Source organism: Schistocerca nitens, chromosome 7, assembly GCF_023898315.1.
Source record: "Schistocerca nitens isolate TAMUIC-IGC-003100 chromosome 7, iqSchNite1.1, whole genome shotgun sequence".
NCBI classification, from domain to species: domain Eukaryota; kingdom Metazoa; phylum Arthropoda; class Insecta; order Orthoptera; family Acrididae; genus Schistocerca; species Schistocerca nitens.
The window spans coordinates 161,471,311-161,493,722 of NC_064620.1; the positions used below are offsets into that span (position 1 = coordinate 161,471,311).

At 42.7% G+C, this 22,412-nt stretch overlaps 1 protein-coding gene across 4 annotated transcripts in view; it reads left to right on the forward strand.

Moving 5' to 3' along the window:
- LOC126195113 (uncharacterized) overlaps positions 1-22,412 on the forward strand; it is a 209,289-nt gene that overhangs the window by 134,050 nt on the left and 52,827 nt on the right. For 3 of the 4 annotated variants that reach the window (XM_049933583.1, XM_049933584.1, XM_049933585.1), the window contains exon 6: positions 19,197-19,331. The exons of the other annotated variant lie outside the window; for it this stretch is intronic. In XM_049933583.1, the coding sequence (XP_049789540.1) occupies positions 19,197-19,331 (135 nt within the window). The remainder of the gene's footprint in view (positions 1-19,196; positions 19,332-22,412) is intronic. 4 annotated transcript variants of the gene reach the window in all.

A 22,412-nucleotide genomic window follows, 5' to 3' on the forward strand; every position in this document is an offset into this window, starting at 1 on the left:
CTGTATCTTTCAGGTTGCAGCATGTATGGTATATTTAACAGCATTCAAAGAAAAATAACCAATAAATCTGCAAGGTGTCGAAAGCTAGGGTGCTTGCGTGCTCTTGTGCTCTTACACAGCAGCCACCACTGTAAGCATAGACACTATTGTACTGGACATAGAGAAACAAATGCCTTCTTCCTCTCCCATTTGCCTTTCTTGTCTCCCTCTCCCTCTCCCCCTCCCTCCCCCCTCCCCCCTCCCCTCTCCCCCTCTCCCCCTCTCCCCCTCTCCCCCTCTCCCCCTCTCCCCCTCTCCCCCTCTCCCCCTCTCCCCCTCTCCCCCTCTCCCCCTCTCCCCCTCTCCCCCTCTCCCTCTCCCCCTCACCCTCACCCTCACCCTCACCCTCACCCTCACCCTCACCCTCACCCTCACCCTCACCCTCACCCTCTCACTCTCACTCTCACTCTCACTCTCACTCTCACTCTCACTCTCACTCTCACCCTCACCCTCTCACTCTCACCCTCTCACCCTCACCCATCCTAACCCTCTTCACCCCCCCTGACCCCCCCCCTGACCCCCGCCCCCCGCCCCCCCCCCCTGACCCCAGGATGGCTGCTTCTGCTCAGAATGGTGTGTTTGGAGGCTTTGGGTACCTTTCTACCACTACCATATTGAAAGCAGTATCAGAAGAGCTTAATCAGAAGTAACATCCTGTATCCTGGAAGTCCTCCATACATACATTGTTGGTGGCATCCTGAATGCATGTGTAGTCACCCAGGCAGAGGTTGCTACTAAGTCATAACTCCCAGCTGTGCACTTGGCTCTTTGGTGGTGGCGGGGGGGGGGGCGGGGGGCAGGGGGGGGGGGGAGGCAAGCAATGAAGTTTACCTCAGTGGAAGGCTGTAACTGGTGTGGTTTATGTAAAGTAGGCACCTCATGTGACCTGCAGATTATGCCACAGTGGCAATGAACAGAAGGCCTGGCATGCAGATATCCAACATTGAATCCAGGATGCTGGGAGACTCTCAGAGTGCCCTTTGAAGAAACCCTAGAGAAAGTCTTTCTTTGCTAGCACCAGCTTAATACCTGGAACCATCAGACCTAGCAGTAGCTCATAGCTAGCTGATAACACTACCAGCAAAGTTGAAACTGCTTGCCTCCACGTAGGACCATTGGCTGGTGTGAATATGGTAGCAGTTGTAGTCAGAAGTTCTGGAACCAGTAGTAACACACATAAAAGTGTTACTAGAGGCCAAGTGCTTGTATTTATAGTCACTCTGCCCAGCTGTGTTGTGACAGAGCCCTGCCTCCAGTCACATGGGTGACCACAGAAGCACAGTGTTGCACTATGGTATGTCAAAATCCAACTCACCACTGCAGCAGAGTGTGGTCTTGCAGTTTGCCATGCCACCAATATTCTAAATCCTAGCAGCAGGATTCTGAACACAGCTCAAAAGTCCAACTCTCAACGGGTTGCAAAGTCTTGATTGTCATTGTTGCTGCAAGGAAGATTGTTTCCTCTGAAGCACAGACTGCTGCTAAAACCTAAGAATCACTTAAAATAGCTTAGTATTATTGCATTTACATTATTGCTCGTTGGCTCATTCCACATCATATCTATTGTTGTTGTTGTTGTTGTTGTTGTTGTTGTTGTGGTCTTCAGTCCTGAGACTGGTTTGATGCAGCTCTCCATGCTACTCTATCCTGTGCAAGCTTCTTCATCTCCCAGTACCTACTGCAGCCTACATCCTTCTGAATCTGCCTGGTGTATTCGTCTCTTGGTCTCCCTCTATGATTTTTACCCTCCACGCTGCCCTCCAATACTAAATTGGTGATCCCTTGATGCCTCAGAACATGTCCCACCAACCGATTCCTTCTTCTGGTCGTGCCACAAACTCCTCTTCTCCCCAATCCTATTCAATACCTCCTCATTAGTTATGTGATCTACCCAACTAATCTTCAGCATTCTTCTGTAGCACCACATTTCGAAAGCTTCTATTCTCTTCTTGTCTAAACTATTTATCGTCCATGTTTCACTTTCATACATGGCTACACTCCATACAAATACTTTCAGAAATGACTTCCTGACATTTAAATCTATACTCGATGTTAACAAATTTCTGTTCTTCAGAAACACTTTCCTTGCCATTGCCAGTCTACATTTTATATCCTCTCTACTTCGACCATCATCAGTTATTTTGCTCCCCAAATAGCAAAACTCCTTTACTGCTGTAAGTGTCTCATTTCATAATCTAATTCCCTCAACATCATCCGACTTATTTTGACTACATTCCATTATCCTTGTTTTGCTTTTGTTGATGTTCATCTTATACCCTCCTTTCAAGACACTGTCCATTCCGTTCAACTGCTCTTCCAAGTCCTTTGCTGTCTCTGACAGAATTACAATGTCATCAGTGAACCTCAAAGTTTTTATTTCTTCTCCATGGATTTTAATACCTACTCCAAACTTGTCTTTTGTTTCCTTCACTGCTTGCTCAATATACAGATTGAATAGCATTGGGGAGAGGCTACAACCCTGTCTCATTCCCTTCCCAACCACTGCTTCCCTTTCATGTCCCTCAACTCTTATAACTGCCATCTGGTTTCTGTACAAATTGTAAATAGCCTTTCGCTCCCTGTATTTTACCCCTGCCAACTTCAGAATTTGAAAGAGAGTATTCCAGTTAACATTGTCAAAAGCTTTCTCCAAGTCTACAAATGCTAGAAATGTAGGTTTGCATTTCCTTAATCTTTCTTCTAAGATAAGTCGTAGGGTCAGTATTGCCTCACGTGTTCCAATATTTCTACGGAATCCAAACTGATCTTCCCCGAGGTCGGCTTCTACTAGTTTTTCCATATTTAGAGGTCACAATAATGATCCATGGAATATGCAAATTATTTAACTAAAACAAACTTTGGCGCCAGTCTGACTTCTAAGTAATTGCATGTAACACTTATGGTGGTCAAGTTTTTGCCAGATCAGTCAGCAAAACTTTATTATTATGGTCATTGAACACTTGTTTTATTTAGTTCATAAGCTCATTTTGGGTTTATTCAGCTTTTGTTTGTCAACAAGGGTTTGATTTCTGTGAGAAGCTCAATTTACTTTTGTGGTTGCTACTGGTATGGCTAGTTAGGCACAGTGGGTCCCTTCTCATCCCTCACAGTCTTCTGTAGGTCATACTTGTCTACAGTGTGCTGTATAATACTTTTAAATTATATCAACTACATCTTTGTCTCCAAGACATGAACATTAAATGGTGTCTTCTCAAACAATGTGCAATCTGTTTCTTGTCGCATTTTCTGAGAAATTGTATTTTCTTACCTTTTTTAACATTCCTATTTATATCTGTAGTCATTTATGTTACAACATCCATATGATCACCAGTAGAAAATATCATGTCTGAAACTTCCTGGCTGATTAAAACTGGCTGATTAAAACTGTGTGCCAGACCGAGACTCGAAATCAGGACCTTTGCCTTTCACGGGCAAGTGCTCTACCAACTGAGCTACCCAAGTATGACTCGTGACCCATCCTTACAGCTTTAATTCCTACCTTCCCCAGTTTGAGTCTCTGTCCGGCATACAGTTTTAATCTACCAGGAAGTTTCATATCAGTGCACACTCTGCTGCAGGGTGAAAATCTCATTCTTCAATATCATGTGTGTTATTAGAAGCTCTGTCATTGACCTCACGAAATTAGAAGCTCTAAGCCATTGACCTCACAACTTTATTCTCAACCCGCTTAAAGTAATTTTCAGAAAATTTGTTCTAAACAGTCTCACTCATATTCCTACCCCTGGCACCTGTTTTAATAACATCAGTGTCCTGTTATAGAGCTGGTTAATTGAACTCTCCCTCTACACCTACTACAATAACAGGCTCAGAAAATCTAACCACAATACACTCCGTTTTTCTCTTAAGCATTCTGCTCCCAAACCAAGTTGTGTATATGGGTAAAATAATCCAGTTACCATGTTTGACCCACCTTAGTGCTCACCTTTGCCCATATAATTTCATCACTGGAATATATGACAATCTTAGTATATAGTGTCATGATCTTTACAGCAAAGCATAAGGGGATAGGATTTGTTTTCCATTTAGAGATATGCAAGACTGCAGTGTCCTGCCATTAATTGTCATGTGAGGAGAAACTTGTTAGATTACTCTCAGTAGCATCAGTGTTTATAGTGATTTTAGAAACACCAAATGTGCTACAGCTTTCACCCCACGGAAGTAGCCTGACATCTGTCAGCTCTGGCCTACATGGCTTAAAGGTGTTTCCAGACAGTGACCAATTTCCCTTGTTTCTGCACACAACTGGCCTATTGCCTGTCCATTCTTTCTTATACACAACTTTGTAACAACACAAAAGAATGTGCTAATCCAAGTAATCAAAGCATGACCAACAGAACCCTAAAAACAAGAGCTACATATATGTTTGTTACACTGTAGGCAGTGTGAAGCTACACTGCTAAAATTAACAACCAACAAATAATAAAAAGAAGAAAATAAAAATTAGACCTAGTAGCTTAAGATAACAGTATCAGTGATCACTCTGAACCATTTCACAAGAACAAAATTTCGAGCTGCAATATAAGCACTATGTAGTGTGCAGCTCAGGACATTGGCTTACAGAAGATCAAGTAAATTTTTCATTCCTAATGATTTAAACAACATTTTTAAACCTACTTAGGTCATTAAGTTTATATTGTAATAACAATAGCCCAACATGTGGGAATGTCTATTTAGACAATATCATAATTAATTTCTAGGAGACCTATACACTGTTAGCACAGCAGAATAATGTTTTGCAGATCATGATCATTACTCCTTACATGCCTGTATGCATAGTCAGTTAATGATTACAAGACCATAAATAAGAAGCCAGACATGACAAGGGTTAGAGGTTGGAAAGAGGAATGTGTTAAGTTATTCACAGAATGCCTTAGAAATGTGAACTAGGACTTTATGAATATGATGTAGATGAATCAGCTGTTGAAAATCTCTTCAATAATTTCTTTAAGACATGTATTGACCTGTGCTACTCTTGCTCACCACTGAGAAAGAATATTGAACCAAGCAGAAAAAGTAAAAAGTTTCAATGGTATGCTGATGACCTTGCTAGTATCAGGGAAAAGATGTTTGCACTGTACAAGATGTACAAAAAAAATTACAAATATGGCACAGAGCAGTATGACTTTCCTTATAATGCTTACCTGAAATGTAAAAAACTTATTTAGCTGAACATGTCAAGCATGTTGCTTTTGAAAATCATATAGGAGGAGCTCAAAATAAATGTAAGGTTGCCTGGGATATTATAGCACAAGAATCCTTTTCTATCCAAAGTAAAGATGTTTTGCTTGAGCCAGAAGAGTTCAATAAACAGTATCACCCAGGACTGGAGCAACTGAATTACATTCTCTGCCACGGTTTCAATTACCTCTCATCATGCCTTGAAATGAGAAATGTCCTGCCCACTATGCTTCCCACCCATCCCAGAGTGGGATTCCGTCGCCCACCAAACCTACACAATATACTTGTCCATCCTTACACAACCCCTGCTCCCAACCCCTTACCACATGGCTCATACCCCTGTAATAGACCTAGATGCAAGACCTGTCTCATACATCCTCCCACCGCCACCTATTCCAGTCCAGTCACTAACATCACCTATTCCATCAAAGGCAGAGCTACCTGTGAAACCAGTCATGTGGTCTACCATCTAAGCTGCAACTGCTGTGCTGCATTCTGTGTAGGTATGACAACCAACAAGCTGCCTGTCCCCATGAATGGCCACCAACAAACTGTGGCCAAGAAACAAGTGGACTATGCTGTTGCTGAACACATTGCCAAACATCATATCCTTCATTTCAATGACTGCTTCACAGCCTCTGCCATATAGATCCTTACCACCAACACCAGCTTTTCTGAATTGCACAGTTGGGTACTTTCCCTGCAATACATCCTACATTCCCGTAACCCTCCTGGTCTCAACCTTCATTAGTCGCTGTCCTCGCCCATCCAGCCCCTTCCCTGCTCCCATTCCAGCACTACACAGCCGTCATTCCACGACCACACCCAGTTTATTTTATTTTATTTTTATTTATTTATATCCTTTCTGCTACGTCCCCCTCCCTAACCCACCCCACATATCCCCTGCCCACCGCCCAACCTCCTTCTTTCACCACTCCCATCATGCACTGGTGCTGCTACTTGCAGTGTGGTTTCAGTTGTGTGCGTATTTGTGTCTATTGTTGACAAAGACCATTGGCCGAAAGCTTTAAGTGGAAAATCTTTTTGTTGTGCCTATCTGCTACTCAGAATTCTGCTATGTGGCGAGTAGCAACTTTCCATCTCATAATACTGTCACATTCCATCCTGGATTTTCTATTGTTTGATTGTTGCAATTAATGATTTACTACGTTAGTTTGTCAGTTATCTGCTATGCAGATGACACATCTCTAATCACCACATATCAAGATATGTTAAGGTTACACCAGAAACCACAGGACACTCTCTCCTCAACACTAATCTTCCTCTTATCAAATAAACTGCCGGCCGGTGTGGCCGATCGGTTCTAGGCACTTCAGTCTGGAACCGTGCGACCGCTACTGTCGCAGGTTCACTCAGGCATGGATGTGTGTGATGTCCTTAGGTTAGTTAGGTTTAAGTAGTTCTAAGTTCTAGGGGACTGATGACGTCAGGAGTTAAGTCCCATAGTGCTCAGAGCCAGAGCCAAATAAACTACTGAGCAGTCCATAGAAAACTCAACACCTGCAGCTGAGACTAGCTGTAGACATATAAGCAAAATCTGTAAAAGTGTTTGGAATACATATTGATTCCAGATTAAACTGGCAACCTCATATTAATCATGTCTGCAGAAAGATATCAAGGGTGTCCTATCTTGTATGGAAATTATCTGTTCTAACAATGGAAACTCTAGGTAGAAATATCAACAATGTAGGAAAAGCCTGATTGCTACTTTCTGTAAGGAAGTCACGTTAAGTTGCAGACAGGCAAAATTAAAATACAGTTACATATAGCTTTCGGCCACAGCCTTCATCTGCAAAAGAGAAACACATACCATTCATACACACAAGCAAGCACATCTCATGCGCTCAGGCCCAAGATGCTGGAGTTGGCAGGCATGTGTGTATGGGTACAAGATGGGTGTAGAGGTATACTGAACAAACTGTCACACAAATATCTGCACATAAATATATATTTCCACAATAGTCGTACACATGTACACAGCCAGAGACATAAATGCAGACTGGTAGAATAACATGGTGGCTCGAATGTCCGAACTCAGTGAAAGAACATGTTGCTCATGGTCGATATGACCTATCGGTTCCACACAGCCCCCCCCTCCCTCCCTCCCCCCCTCCCCACAGTACGGAGTACCACAGGTGTGTCTTGGCTGGAGACAGTGTGGACGTTGACACTGTTGGTGGTTGTACAAGATGGTAGAAACACGACCGGGACCTCCACTTTGACCAGGGCAGGGTGCAGAGGCAGAACAACGAGAGGCAGGTCCACCTTGAAGTCAATGAGCCAGCGAGGGTGGACAATGCGTCGGCCGGCCCGTGAGCAGGAGGCTGAACGGTGGATGGCGGGGTGTAGGTGTGGCAAGCCCTAACTGAGCCATCCAGCGAGATGAAGGGGCGGATTGTTGTCAGCTCACACTCAGAAGGGAGGGTGAGGCTATGTGCAACACTGAAGTTTAGCTGGTCATTGGGTGGCGATGTCACGGTGTCTGTGAGTAGAATGAGAACTTGGTCGTTGAGAGTTATGATTGAAATGTCGTCCACATGGTGTGAGGGTACATTGCAGAGCAGGGTGACTATAGGAGAGGATGTCTCCGTGGTTGGTGAGGTAGCTGCGAAATCTGCACATGGGGTGGAGGTTGATGTATCTGAGAAACTGGCAAATGGTGACAGGGAAGCGATAGGTGAAAAAATCGGTGTGGTGGCCTGAGGAGAAACATTGTTGGACTCCACAGCAGGAGAGAGACTGTCAAGAGAGTTGTTTGAAGAATCTGACTGAGCGAGCAGGGGCCATCGGGGTCCACAAATGCCAGTTTGAGTTGGTGTAACGAAACAGTTTGGGGAGAGTCTTTGACAATGATGTCAAAAGTTATATCACCCCGCCGGAGAACTTTAAAGGGGCCGAGGTAAGGTGGTTGCAGAGGTTGTTGGACTGAATTGTCTCTCAGAATCACATGGGAGCAAGTGTTGAGAGTGGTTGGCATGTAAGTGTCCGGAGGGGAGCGGTTGATAGGTGGGTGCAGGCGCACATGTTTGAAGTGAGTGCGCATGCGACTTATGAAATCCGGGTAGGGCGGGGGAAATCTTCGGGTACCTGAGGCGGAATGAGTTTTCCTGGTAGGACGGGGTTCTCCCCAAAAGCAAATTCTGAGATAGTTCCCTGTAAGTCGGGCTTGAAAGTTTATTGGAGGCCAAGGAGCACCCATGGAAGGGCTTCGGACCAGAGGCAGTCGTGGCACCTGAGGGCCGTTTTCAGAATGTGGTGCCACCGTTCTACCAACCTGTTGCTTTGTGGGTGGTAGGCTGTGGTATGAATTTTCTTTATGCTGCAAATGTTACATAAAATGGTGAACAGGGAAGACTCCAACTGCTGACCCTGGTCAGTGGTGATGGTGGTCGGACAACTAAACCTAGCAATCTATGAGTAGATGAAACCCTTGGCCACAGTCTCAGCCATGATGTTAGGTAAAGGAACTGCCTCTACCCAGCAGGACATGTGGTCAGTTGTGGATAGAATGTATCTGTGGCCCTCCTACAGGGGAAGAGGCCCAATAAGATCAATATGTACATGGCGAAATCATCCTGGGGGATTGTCAAACTTGCCCAGTGGTGTGGTTGTGTGGCAGCCGATTTTGTTGCGTTGACAGGGGATGTAGGTCTGACAGTCCCGTTTTATATTTTTTATATTTTTCCAAACGAAATGCTCAGAGACAAGCCGTGTATTGGCCCCGACCCCAGGGTGATCGAGGTTATCAAGAGTGCAGGGGTAAGGTACCAGTAGATGAGTCACCACACCTCATTCACAACGCTGGGGAATTTAGCTTTGGTAAACACAAGGGATGTCTGAGGGTCTGCGAGGAGAGCTTGAGATTCCTCGTCAGAGGCTTGTAGGGTGGCCAGGTTGGATAAGTCTATGATGCGTGAAATAGTATTGATCGGTGAGAAGAAAACAGCGGCGATGTTGTCCGTGCCTTTGATGTTGTGAATGTCGGTTGTGAATTGGGAGACTAGATGAGAGTGGTGGAAACGCCGAGGGGCCGGGTCCTAGCGGGAGGAGGAGGGAGGGGGGGGGGGGGTTGAAGAAAGTGTTTGCGAATGGTTTTGTGATCAGTGAGGATGAAAAATGAGCGACCCTCCACGTCAGGGCAGAAGTGTTTGACGGCCTCGTAGACCGCAAGGAGTTATCTATCAATAGCGGAGTATTTCTTCTGAGCTGTTGATAGTTTTTTAGAGAAGAAATGAAGAGGGGAAACCATGTCTGCCTTGCGTTGCTGTAGTATCGCTCCCACTGCAATGTCACTGGCGTCTGCAGTGCTGAAAAACTCGGCTGAGGGGTCGGGGTGGGCGAGCATCACGGTGTGAGCCAAAGAAGACTTTAGTGCATTGAAGGCCTCCAGCATAGGTGCAGTGCAGCAAATGGGTTTGAGACCTGAAGCCTGTTTACCCAACAGCAAGTCTGTCAGTGGGGCCTGCATGGCGGTGGAAGAGGGCAGGTGACGGCGGTAGTAATTTATTGTGCCCAGGAAATTTCAGAGTTCTTTGTAAGTAGCAGGGGGCGGCATTGACGTGATGGTGTGCACACAAGATCTGGGAATCTGTATTCCATCGGTGGAGACGGTGTAACCCAAGAAAGTGATGGAAGGCTGGTGCAATTGGAAATTGGCTTTGTTGACCTCGACGCCATTGGAGTTAAAGGTCTGGAGGACCATGGATTCATGATTTTTATGTTCCTCAGCCAACTTGATGAAAGTGAATATGTCATCCAGATATGCAAAGCAAAATGCGAACTGCCGTAAGATGGTGTCAATGAATCACTCCCACGTTTGTGCCGTGTTTTTCAGGCCGAATGGTAGCTGTTTTAGGGATGTCTTCTGGCACTACGGGAATCTGGTGGTAGGCATGTTTACAATCAGTAACACTGAAGATTGTAGCACGTGATAACATATAAGTGAAATCATGTATGTTAGGCATGGGGTAATTGTCCATGACAGTATGAGCGTTTAGACATCTGTAATCACTGCATGTTTGGAAAGAACCGTCGTGTTTGAGGGCGAGGTGAATCGGTGAAGACCAGTTGCTGTCTGACAGTTGCAGGATACCTGCCTCCAAAAGTTCATTAATTTGCTGCTGGGCCACATGCAACTTAATGGGGTTGAAGCATCTAACCTTGTGCGTAATAGGAGGACCAGCAGTGGTAACTATCTTGTGCATCATTCTGTCAGTGACGGAAGAAACTGCACATGAGACTGATCATTGTCCTGATGCAAAGTTTTTGGACGACTAGGGCATGATGAGGCATAGCCATTAGCGCAAGTGGGAGAGGGCAGCCCGAAAGTCACATGTCTAGTACGTGAGTGCGGCTTGCGCTTGTGTGGAGAGGGCAGCTGTGCGTGCAATGCAGAGTGGGTCGTAATGTGCGGTGAGTGTGTGCTGTCAACCTTGCATTTGATGACTGGTGCGGGCGAGAGCGGTGTTGGCATTGCACGTTGAACAGCAATGGCCGCCAAGTCACATGGCTGGCGCGCGAGAGAGGGGCAATGTTTATCAACACGTGGGGCGGCTGCTTGTGTGGTGTGCATGGTCACATCATTCGTGCGACTATCATTAGAAGCATTGTTTAAAACACAAGGCACTGAACGTGGTGAGCATGTCGGGGGTGCAGAGTCTACCAGACATGAATTGTCACATGCGGTTAATGTGTTTGGACTAACCTGATGAGTGTCCAAGCTGGTGTCGGCCGGAGAAGCTCGATTAGGTGGCGGAACTGTGGAGTGCAGTTTTAGTAGCGAGTCAAGAGCTGCAATGAACTCGTTGTAGGTGTGTGAGATGTGTTGTTTCAGCTCATCATTGTCCCGGTAGAGTTGTGCTGCCGAGTCGTATTCTGACAGTAGATAAGTTACACAGGTCACAATGTCGCCCATGAGGACGGAGCACTTGTGTACTAACTCACATGTCGCAAGAGAAGTGGAGCAGGGAACATAGCTGCGGGAGCACAGTATTTTAGTGCTGGTGGGATGGTGTAGCACTGAGCCCTGAACTACATTCAGAGAGAGTTTTTAATGGGACAAAAATTCCATACCCAGAACTGGTTCATCCATGTCAGCAATGTATAAGTCCATGGAAAATACAGAGAATGAGATAGGTGCACTGTAACTTTGACAGAGCCTGAAGTTTGTAATGTTGATGAGTTGACAGCTCATAGAAGTGACCTCGTCGGTGAAAAGAGAGGGGGAGCCATCAGTGTAGGTATGATAGACACATCAGCACCAGTGTCGACTAGGAAAGTGAGCCATGACAAAATGTCAGTCACATAAAAATGACCGCTCAGCAGGGCGGATGAGTGGACAGAGTGCAATGTATGAGGATGCCCGTGAGGTTCCCCACAGGACTCACTGTCTTTTAGGTCCTGCGGTCGGTGTTTGGGTGCTGGCAAGGTAAACGGCACTACTTATCATCCTCGCCGAAAACCTTGTGGTACCAGCAGTACGGATGAGCCGGATGTGGTGGTGACTGTGGCAGCGGAGGAGGCTTGTCCTTGTCGATTTATTCTGGCATGTATACCAGCATGTATGGTGCATGGGTGATCCTGGAGTGCTCGGATGGTGGAGAGAGTGAGCAGATGCTGCCAGGCGATGTGGAGGTGGAGCGAGCCCTGCCTCTTCCAGCAGACGGCCGGTAAGCGGGAGCAGTTGTGCCAACTAGCGGTGAGTGGTGAGCTGGCTGGCATTGTCATAGCAATGAATACAGTTGGTCTGTGATGAGGAGACAAGAGCCAATTGACTCGAAGGAGTGCGGTAGCAGGTGGATCTGTAGGTCAGTAGGCAGCTTGGCAGACCAGACCGCCCACAGAGTGATGTCCGGCATGGTATGTTCGTTCACAAGTAACCAAAGGTGGTGCCAGAGTTGTTGTGGGGTTCCATCCTCCAGGTGTTCCTCGTACAAGATCTCAATGATTAATTCTTGTGGTGAGCAGGCGAGTCATTCAATGATCGTCTTCTTCACAAACTCATATTTCGGTGGAGGCGGTGGTGAGAGGAGTAGATTGTAAGTTAAGTCTGAATGATCATTTAGGTGTGTGACAAGACACAGGAATTTAGAGTTGTCATCGGACACATGATGCAACTCAAAAAGATGCTCAACAAGTGCAAACCATGACACTGGCTTGCCCTCTTATAAAGGTGGCAGCTTTGGCAGACGGCTTGGAGGTGGGGACGAAGGCGGTTTCAGTGTCTCTTGGAAAACTGTCTGGTCCGTGATGGGAGAGGCTATACAGCAGGCCAGCATGGTAGGTGCGGGTGTGTTCCTGGCGAAAATGTTTGTAGGAACTGCGGGTTGCATTGTTCTTGATGTGTCGTGAAAAGACGTTTGGGTCCTGTAAACTGGGTCGTAGGCTATAGGCACTGATTTGAATTAACCCACCTCAGAAATAACGTGGCAGACAAAGGCAGTGCTGTGGGAGAGGCGAGTGGCTGAGCGGCTGGAGCCAGGGCCCCCTGCAAGTGCAGGGGGGGGAGAGGGGGGGCCAGGAGGGGGTGGTTTGGTAACTTCTATGACAAAAGTTTGAGTTCTTTGCACACATTGAAGACACGCCCGATGAGATCGGACTATAAATGACTGGTGGAATGTGTGGAATGTCACTTCAGTGTGGTAAGATGCCATTGGAAGGTGAAACACCGAATGATGCACTCGAAGCAACGTGGTCGAAAAATTGAGTGACCTGTCTGGGGGGTGAGTATGGAGAATTGTGCTCACTAAAATGTCCTATATTAGTTTTCAAATGAGGAAAAACCAGACCAGGTCACAGTTGATAGTGGGTGGGTGCATTTTGTGGTAATGGTGCCACTGTCCATGGCACCACAGTAACTGTCATTGCGGCCCCTTGAGAGTCAAAGTATGTGTGTGAATCTAGATCACTTTGAGCATTATACAATTGATTGGTAGGTACACAGTTCTGAATATTTTTCACTTCAAACTTAACACGTTGGTGAGCACAGTCCGGTGACATGAAACCCGAGTCCATAGTTTGTGTTAGTGGTGTAGCCCTCGACCATTGTGGAGCGACAAAGTTTGAGGTTAATGTGACTGGAGATCACAAACCGCTGTGAATTAATGTAGAACCTGTTTGTGGCGGAGGAATGAAGAGGTCCAGCAATCGTTGTTGAGCTTTCAAATCTTCAAACAAAGCATTGAGTGAGGCGGCCATGGCGGCGTGCACATAACCTGTTGATGCTACATCACCCGGCGCGGTAGTCGCGGAAGATGTGCAAACTTCGGGGTCACCGTATGGGATCGAGATGGGTGTAGAGGTATACTGAACAAACTGTCCCACAAATATCTGCACATAAATATATATTTCCACAGTAGTCGTACACAGCAAGAGACATAAATGCAGACTGGTAGAAAAACATGGCAGCTTGACTGTCCGATCTCAGTCAAAGATCATGTTGGTTATGGTCAATATGACCTATCGGTGACACATGTGCATGAGGTGCTCTTACTGGTGTGTGTTTCTTTTTTTTCTGATGAAGGCTGTGGTTGAAAGCTTTATGTAAGTGTCTTTTAATTGCACCTGTCTGCAACTTAACATGCCTTGTTATTGAACGCCAAAGCAAAAACAGTATATGAACATGATCTGTCTTTGTCTCAGGGGTTGAAGCCTTAGGATTCAAATCTATGTATATTTATTAGTAGCTCACCGTTTTGTTAATTTTAATTGCATGAAGTGTATTTAGTTATAGCTTTCTCTGTAATGGTGCCTATGTGAAAAATACCATACTCAACCTTAGTGGCCCAGTAAGGGGAAATTTGCTTCAGAAAATGAAGATAATAGTGGAGATGCTTTACTACTTTCATGAATATGATAAATGAATAAGTATTCTCAATAACACCTGGTATAGAAGAGCCATAATTACCTAAAATCTATGACAACCATAACGGCGGACAACAATAGGGCAAGACATAACTATTAAAACTTTCAATAACTCCAGAAAAGGATGCAATTCTTCTAAAAATTAAAGATGTTTTCAATAGTAACAAATAATATTTTGTGTTCTGAAAATGATTTAGATAAGTCAACAATTATTACACTTACTACAGACCTCTTAATATGGAACATAGGAAAAGTGCGTCTTGCTAGGTCAGCAGTAGTACTCAAAAAGGTACAATGTCTTCTCTTTTATCAGACAAATGGAAATTAATGGAGTTTGTATTGTCTTCTTTGGTCATTGTCTAAACAGATAATAAATCATGCTTATTGTCTTTGTCCTTTTCACTCAATGCACTTAACATGAAAAAAGTTCAGTGTTTTTCGCATATTACAGAAAAATATTAACTCTTTTTTTTTTCAAATATGTTCACAAGGGAAAATAAGCCAGTAGATGACACAGTCTCTGCCTACATTGTCAATTATCTTATCTAGTGAGAAATAAGTATCTTAGGTTAGCTTACTTTGGACTTTTTGAATCTCTCATATCTTGTGGGGTGATGTTATGGGGTCACTCGTGTCGTGTCGTGTCGTGTCATGTCATGTCTGATTCAGAAAATTGTGCTACAAATAATGTGTAAGGTTGATTCAAGGAAACACTGTTGTCCTTTATTCATTAAGACCAAAATAATGACAGTGATAAATCTTCATATATATGCAACATTGATATATGCTGAAAACAACATTGTGGAATTTGACACTAGAGAAAATATACACTTTCATGACACCAGAAACAAAATGGGTATTGGCATTTCTAGGCTTAGCTGACGTAAATACAAAGTGAACTGTTTGAATTTTTAAGTAAATTGCCATCTTCTGCAAACAACACACCTTTCAATAAAATTAAAAATAAGTTGCATAACTAGTTAATAAACAATTCATCATACACTTTAAGAGAATTCGTAGAAATTGAGTTTTAGTATTGAGAGTACAATTCTGTACATCTAGTGAATATAGGCTAAATTATTTTATGTATAATGTGAGCAGCAATTAATGTAGTGATTGCTGTTGTGTCATGCCATCAATGTAAAGCCTATTGTGCTACATGTGATCAATGGCTAACAAAGAATCTGAATCTGAACTAAGCCTTGAAAGCACCACATTGCCAACAGAAAAACAGCCAAATGCCCTCTTCCTTTCTGTATTTTGTATCTGTCTCCAATATTTAGAGTAAAAGAAAGCTGATAGTTTTGAAAATGAGTTATTGACAAAGACATGAAAAATGAACAAATTAATAGTGTGGAATTTTAAGTGTAATATCTGGACTCAAAAATCATTGTTGTTGTTTTTGTGGTTGTTGTTGTTGTTGTGGTCTTCAGTCCAGAGACTGGTTTGATGCAGTTCTCCATGCTACCCTGTCCTGTGCAAGCTTCTACATCTCCATGTATCTAATGCAACCTACATCCTTCTGAATCTGTTTAGTGTATTCATGCTTTGGTCTCCGTCTATGATTTTTACCCTCTGTGCTTCCCTCAAATACTAGATTGATGATCCCTTGATGCCCTAGAATTTGTCCTACCAACTGATCACTTCTTCTAGTCCAGTTGTGCCACAAATTCCTCTTCTCCTCAGTTTATTTACTACTTCCTCATTAGTTACATGATTAACCCATCTAATCTTCAGCATTCTCCTGCTGCACCATGTTTTGAAAGCTTCTTGTCTAAACTGTTTATCATCCATGTTTAACTTCCAAACATGGCTACACTCCATACAAATACTTTCAGAAATGACTTCCTGACACTTAAATCTATACTTGATGTTAACAAATTTCTCTTCTTCAGAAACGCTTTCCTTGCCAGTCCCTGTCTACACTTTATATCCTTTCTACTTCGACCATCATCAGTTATTTTCCTGCCCAAATAGCAAAATTCTTCTACTACTTTCAGTGTCTCATTTCCTAATCTAATACCCTCGGCATCACCTGATATGATAATACTCCATTATCCTTGCTTTGCTCATGTTCATCTTATATCCTCCTTTGAAGACAATGTCAATTCCGTTGAACTGCTCTTCCAGGTCCTTTGCTGTCCCTGACAGAATTACAATGTCGTCGGCAAACCTCAAAGTTTTCATATCTTCTCCATGGATTTTAATTCGTACTCCAAATTTTTCTTTTGTTTCCTTTACTGCTTGCTGAGTATACAGATTGAATAACATTAGTGATAAGCTACAAACCTGTCTCACTCCCTTCTCAACCTCTGCTTCCCTTTCATGTCCCTCGACTCTTATAACTGCCACCTGGTTTGTGTACAAGTTGGAAATAGCCTTTCACTTGCTGTATTTGACCCCTGCCACCTTCAGAATTTGAAAGAGAGTATATCAGTCAACATTGTCAAAAGCTTTCTCTAAGTCTACAAATGCTAGGAATGTAGGTTTGCCTTTCTTTAATCTGACTTCTAAGATAATCAGTTGAGTCAGTATTGCCTCATGTGTTCCAGAATTTCTATGGAATCCAAACTGATCTTCCCCAAGGTTGGCTTCTACCAGTTTTTGCATTCATCTGTAAAGAATTCGCGTTAGTATTTTGCAGCTGTGACGTACTAAACTGATAGTTCGGTAATTTTCACATCTGTCAACACCTGCTTTCTTTGGGATTCGAATTATTATATTCTTCTTGAAGTCTGAGGGAATTTCGCTTGTCTGATACATCTTGCTCACCAGATGGTAGTTTTGTCAGGGCTGGCTCTCCCAAAGCTATCAGTACTTCTAATGGAATGCTGTCTACTCCTTGGGCCTTGTTTTGACTTAGGTCTTTCAGTGCTCTGTCAAATTCTTCACGCAGTATCACATATCCCATTTCATCTTCATCTACATCCTCTTCCATTTCCATAATATTGCCCTCAAGTACATCGCCCTTGCATAGACCCCCTATACACTCCTTCCACCTTTCTGCCTTCCCTTTTCTGCCCAGAACCAGCCTTCCATCTGAGCTGTTGGTATTCATACAAATGCTTCTCTTTTCTCCAAAGGCCCCTCTAATTTTCCTGTAGACAGTACCTATCTTACACCTACATTTGTCCTCTAGCCATCCCTGCTTAGCTGTTTTGCACTTCCTGTCAATCTCATTTTTGAGACATTTGTATTCCTTTTTGCCTGCTTCATTTACTGAATTTTTATACTTTATCCTTTCATCAATTAAATTCAGTATCTCTTCTGCTACCCAAGGAGTTCGACTAGCCCTCATCTTTTTACCTACTTAACCCTCTGCTGCCTTCACTATTTTATCTCTCAAGGCTACCTATTCCTCTTCTACCGATTTCTTTCCCCCGTTCTTGTCAATCGTTCCCTAATGCTCTCTCTCTCTCTCTCTCTCTCTCTCTCTCTCTCTCTCTCTCTGTCTCTCTGTCTCTCTCTCTGAAACACTCTACAACCTTTTTGGATCTTTCAGTTTGTCCAGGTCCCATCTCCTTAGATTCCCACCTTTTCACAATTCCAACAGTTTTAATCTACAGTTCATAACCAATAGATTGTAATCAGATTCCACATCTGCTGCTGGAAATGTCTTACAATTGAAAACCTGGTTCCTAAATCTTTGTCTTACCATTATATAATCTATCTGAAACCTTCCATTGTCTCCAGGCCTCTTCCACATATACAGCCTTCTTTCATGATTCTTACTCCAAGTGTTAGCTATGATTAAGTTATGCTCTGTGCAACATTCAACCAGATAGCTTCCTCTTTCATTCCTTACACCATTCCATATTCACCCACTACTTTTCCTTCTCTTCCTTTTCCTACTATCGAAATCCAGTCCCCCATGACTTAAATCTGAATAATTTCTGAAATAATCTGAATAATTTCTTTCATTTCTTCAATCTCTTCATCATCTGCAGAGCTAGTTGACATATAAACTTGTACTACTGTGGTAGGTGTGGGCTTTGTCTCTATCTTTGCTACAATAATGCATTCACTATGCTGTTCATAGTAGCTTGCCCGTGCTCCTTTTTTTTTTTTTTTTTTTTTTTTTTTTTTTTTTTTTTTTTTTTTTTTTCATTATGAAACCTACTCCTGCATTACCCTATTTGATTTTCTATTTGTAACCCTGTATTCACCCGACGAGAAGTTTTCTTCCTCCTGCCACTGAACTTCACTAATGCCCACTATATCTAGCATCAACCTATCCATTTCCCTTTTTAAATTTCTAAACTACCAGCACAATTAAGGGATCTGACATTCCATGCTACGATCCATATAATGCCAGTTTTCTTTCTCCTGATAACGATTTCCTCGTGAGTAGTCCCCGCCCGGAGATCCGAATGGGGGACTATTTTACCTCTGGATTATTTTACCCAAGAGGACGCCATCATTTAACCATACAGTAAAGCTGCATGCCCTCGGGAAAAATTATGGCTGTAAGTTCTCCTTGCTTTCAGCTGTTTGCAGTATCAGCACAGCAAGGTCATTTTGGTTAATGTTACAAGGCCAGATCAGTTAATCATCTAGGGTGTTGCCTCTGCAACTACTGAAAAGGCTGCTGCCCCTCTTCAGGAACCACATGTTTGTCTGGCCTCTCAACAGATATCCCTCCGTTGTGGTTGCACCTATGGTACAGCTACCTGTATCGTTGAGGCACGCAAGCCTCCCCACCAGTGGCAAGGTCCATGGTTCATGGGTGGACTCAACTATTATAGTTACAAAATATCAAATCTGTACTTTAGATTCTAAACATATCGTTACATTCCAATTAGTTGGAAACATATAATTACATCTTTTGTAGGTGAGGCGTGCTTGCTTGTTCGCTGTGTGTGTGTGTGTGTGTGTGTGTGTGTGTGTGTGTGTCTCTCTCTCTCTCTCTCTCTCTCTCTCTCTCTCTCTCTCTACTGACGAAGGCTGTGGCCAGAAGCTATATGTGAGTGTCTTTTAATTGTGCCTGTCTGCAACTTGATGTGGCATCTTTATGGTGAGTAGCAATCTATCTTTTCCTGCGTTGTTACTACTGACTTAAAATTTCTCTCCATCAGATGAAAAAGAAGAACTTACAGTAAATTTTGTTACTAATCAAGAGAAGGGAGAACATGGAAGTAATTTACAGAAAGGCCAAGGAAATGTGATACATTATGAATCTGATCAGGCTCCTTCAGAACTAAAGAAATCAGGTAGGCACAGAGCACTTCATGAGCATGAGAAATACCTACAGCTTCTATTATAGAATGTAAATGCCTCATTTATTTGTACCTGTAAGTGCTGCATTCCTGTTGTAAGTGTCTGCAGTTGCTTCTTCCACTGGCAAATTTTAATTTCTGCTAAATGTGAACGTTAGTGCAAAAAAGAAATAACAGAGAGCTACTTCCCAATTTTTGCTCTGTACCCTGAATTTTAAATGTTAGCTTCACTGTGTCCAAATATTTCATGAAAAGGCATTTGGAAATTGGAAATTTGTGGTAAGTTCTATGGGACCAAAGAAAGGCATTTGTTCTGGCCAATTTGGAGAGTTGAGTTACCTCACTTCAATGGTTGTGTACTTAATTTCATTGTGTATTTTACTTTAAATGTGATTTAATTGTCATGCTTGATGATTTCGGAGACTTTCTTAACATGAATGATTAGCTGTCTGTTTACGAGTATCCAACTGTGCTTTATGTAGAGCAACGAAGAATTGTCAACACAGTTAAAAGCCTGGGAACACACCATCAATCTTGATTTTCCAGTAATGAACATTAACCAAAACAATATGACCACTGCCAGTCATGAAGCTGAATGCTGGCATGTGGCATTTTGGGTATGAGACATGGTAGCAAAATTATATGCCTGAAGTTAAGACAAATGGCCAATGCTGATGCGGATTACAAATGAGGAACCCCACTTGACATAAGCTACTTTGACAAAGGAGAGATTGTCATGCTCCATTGTCTGGGAATGAGCATCTTGGAAATGTAGCTAGTCACCTGTTCCCATGCTGTTATGAGCAACTGTGTTAGGTTATTGGAGGATGATGAAACTGTGAGTAGGCAACAAGGCATTTATTGTCCACACCTGATAATAGAATGGTGAGGTAGGAGACTTGCCTGCTCTGTAAATCAGGAAACCCTGTAATGCAAATCTGATGGCAGAATAGCAGCCTGGATCAGGCTCAGGTGTTTCAGAGCACAATGTTCAGTGCACATTGTTGAACAATCTGCTCTGCAGCAGATGACCCCTTAGTGTTCGATATGCTGATCAAACAACTTCATTGATTACAACTGCAGGGGTATCAACAAAATTAGGCAATGGACCCATGGAAACATGTTATCTATTTACTCAATAACAAGGTGACCCAGATTACAAACCTCCTTTTTTTGGACAAACACCCTGAGAAATTTTTATTTTTGATGTCTTTTGACTATACAAATTTCTAAGCTGTTTTATTAATGTAAAGTGTCCTCAGATCTACCAAAAACAGCTAACACTTTCCATTTCAAAGAGTCCTCGAGATCTATGACAGGCAGAAATTTTGATTTGTAAGTCACTTTGTTGCAATTCCATGATGTCCAGTATTCCCATTTCTTCCTGATCCCTTAGTACCAATTGGATCCAAAATACTTTGGTTCTCCTGTTCACATGAAACTGTATTACTTGATTTGACAGTCTCCCTTGGTCCATTCTAGGGGAATCTGTCTCAAGGACATGCTCCTTTTTTCCCCTATGATGCCCGATATTCTCTTTACCTGGGTGTACATCTGTTGGTTTCCTTATGTTTTGTATTGTCAGTTTCCTATTCTTCCAGGCCCAAATATCCTCCTGAGTATATTTTGTTTTACAAGCTCTAGCCAATAAAGTAACCCTGTTCTTATAACATTTTGAGTTTCTGCTCCGTATAAGACTTTGGGCTGATCGTTGTCTTACAATACCTCAGTTTTGCATTGAACTGTTAAATTCTAAGTTACCAAATTTTACAATTGGCAGCAGTTAGTATCAGTTATGTAAAAGGGATGGTGGCGTACAATTCTTGTTAAAAATGGTGTTAAGTTCCATAAATTAAACAAAACCAATCATCTTAATGATAATAAACACTTTGAACATATTATGCTTGAACTTATTCATATAAAGTTATCATCATTTGTGTATACAGATCACCTGACAGCAGTCTTTCAAAGTTTTAAAAATAATATGGACTGTGTCATGAATGTGCACAGTTCAAAAGGTAACAAAATTATTTTATATGTTGACTGACATGTTAATCTTTCCTGTGTGTCACTGAATGTAAGCAACCTTTAATATGGAAGATATTGTTAGTAATTCACTAGAATAACTGCTACCTCCAGTAGCACTATTGATGCAGTTTTTAGTACTAATTCTTTACTCCATTATTAAATATTGAAAATATATAAAATGCATTGTCTAATCACCAAGTGATCTTGATAAAATTAGAGTTGCCATGCTTTGTTACCTCTGACAAGCCAAAAGTTACATACAGGTGTTCAAGTAGTGATCCAAAACTTTAGAATTGTTTGGATTTATGTTGTGTCATGAAGCTTGGAAAGACATTGTTGATAATTCTTCTGGGTTATAAGGCCGTGGTCCATGGAATTCTTCAATTCCTAACGTTTCATCCAATACTATGTTGGACATCTTCAGAGGTATGGCTGGTCCTGCTGAGTCCTGCTAACTGACGAGTCGGGCGTCGGAGAGTGGCCTAAATACCGAGGAAAGTGGGCGTGTTCTAGTTTGCACATCGTAGCAGAGAGAAAACTAGTCACAGATAAAATGTAACTATCGATAATAGTCCGTCATAGATAAAAATCACTTATCGATTCTGTAATGCCACTGCCCATATCTCGCTTAATTTCAAGGCCTCTTCTTTTCTATTAAAATCATCTTCATGTTTATAAATCTCAATAGCCTCCCTATACAGTCGTGGATAATAGTTCATGGTAGCACTTAAAACTGTAGTTTCAGAAAACTTAACTACATGGTCACCTGACTGAAGTGCATGTTCCACAACAGCCGATTTATCTATTTTTCCCAGTTGGCAAAGACTTTTATGCTCCTTTATCCTCGTATTCACACGTCTTTTCATAGTACCAATATAGACCTTGCCACATGTACACGGAATTTTATACACACCGCTAGATGATAATGGTGGCCTTCTATTTTTAACAGAACGAAGTACTTGTCCTATTTTTCTGGTAGGTTTGAATACCGGTTTCACTTTGTTTCAGCAAAATTTTGCCGATTCGATCTGTCACCCTACTAATGAA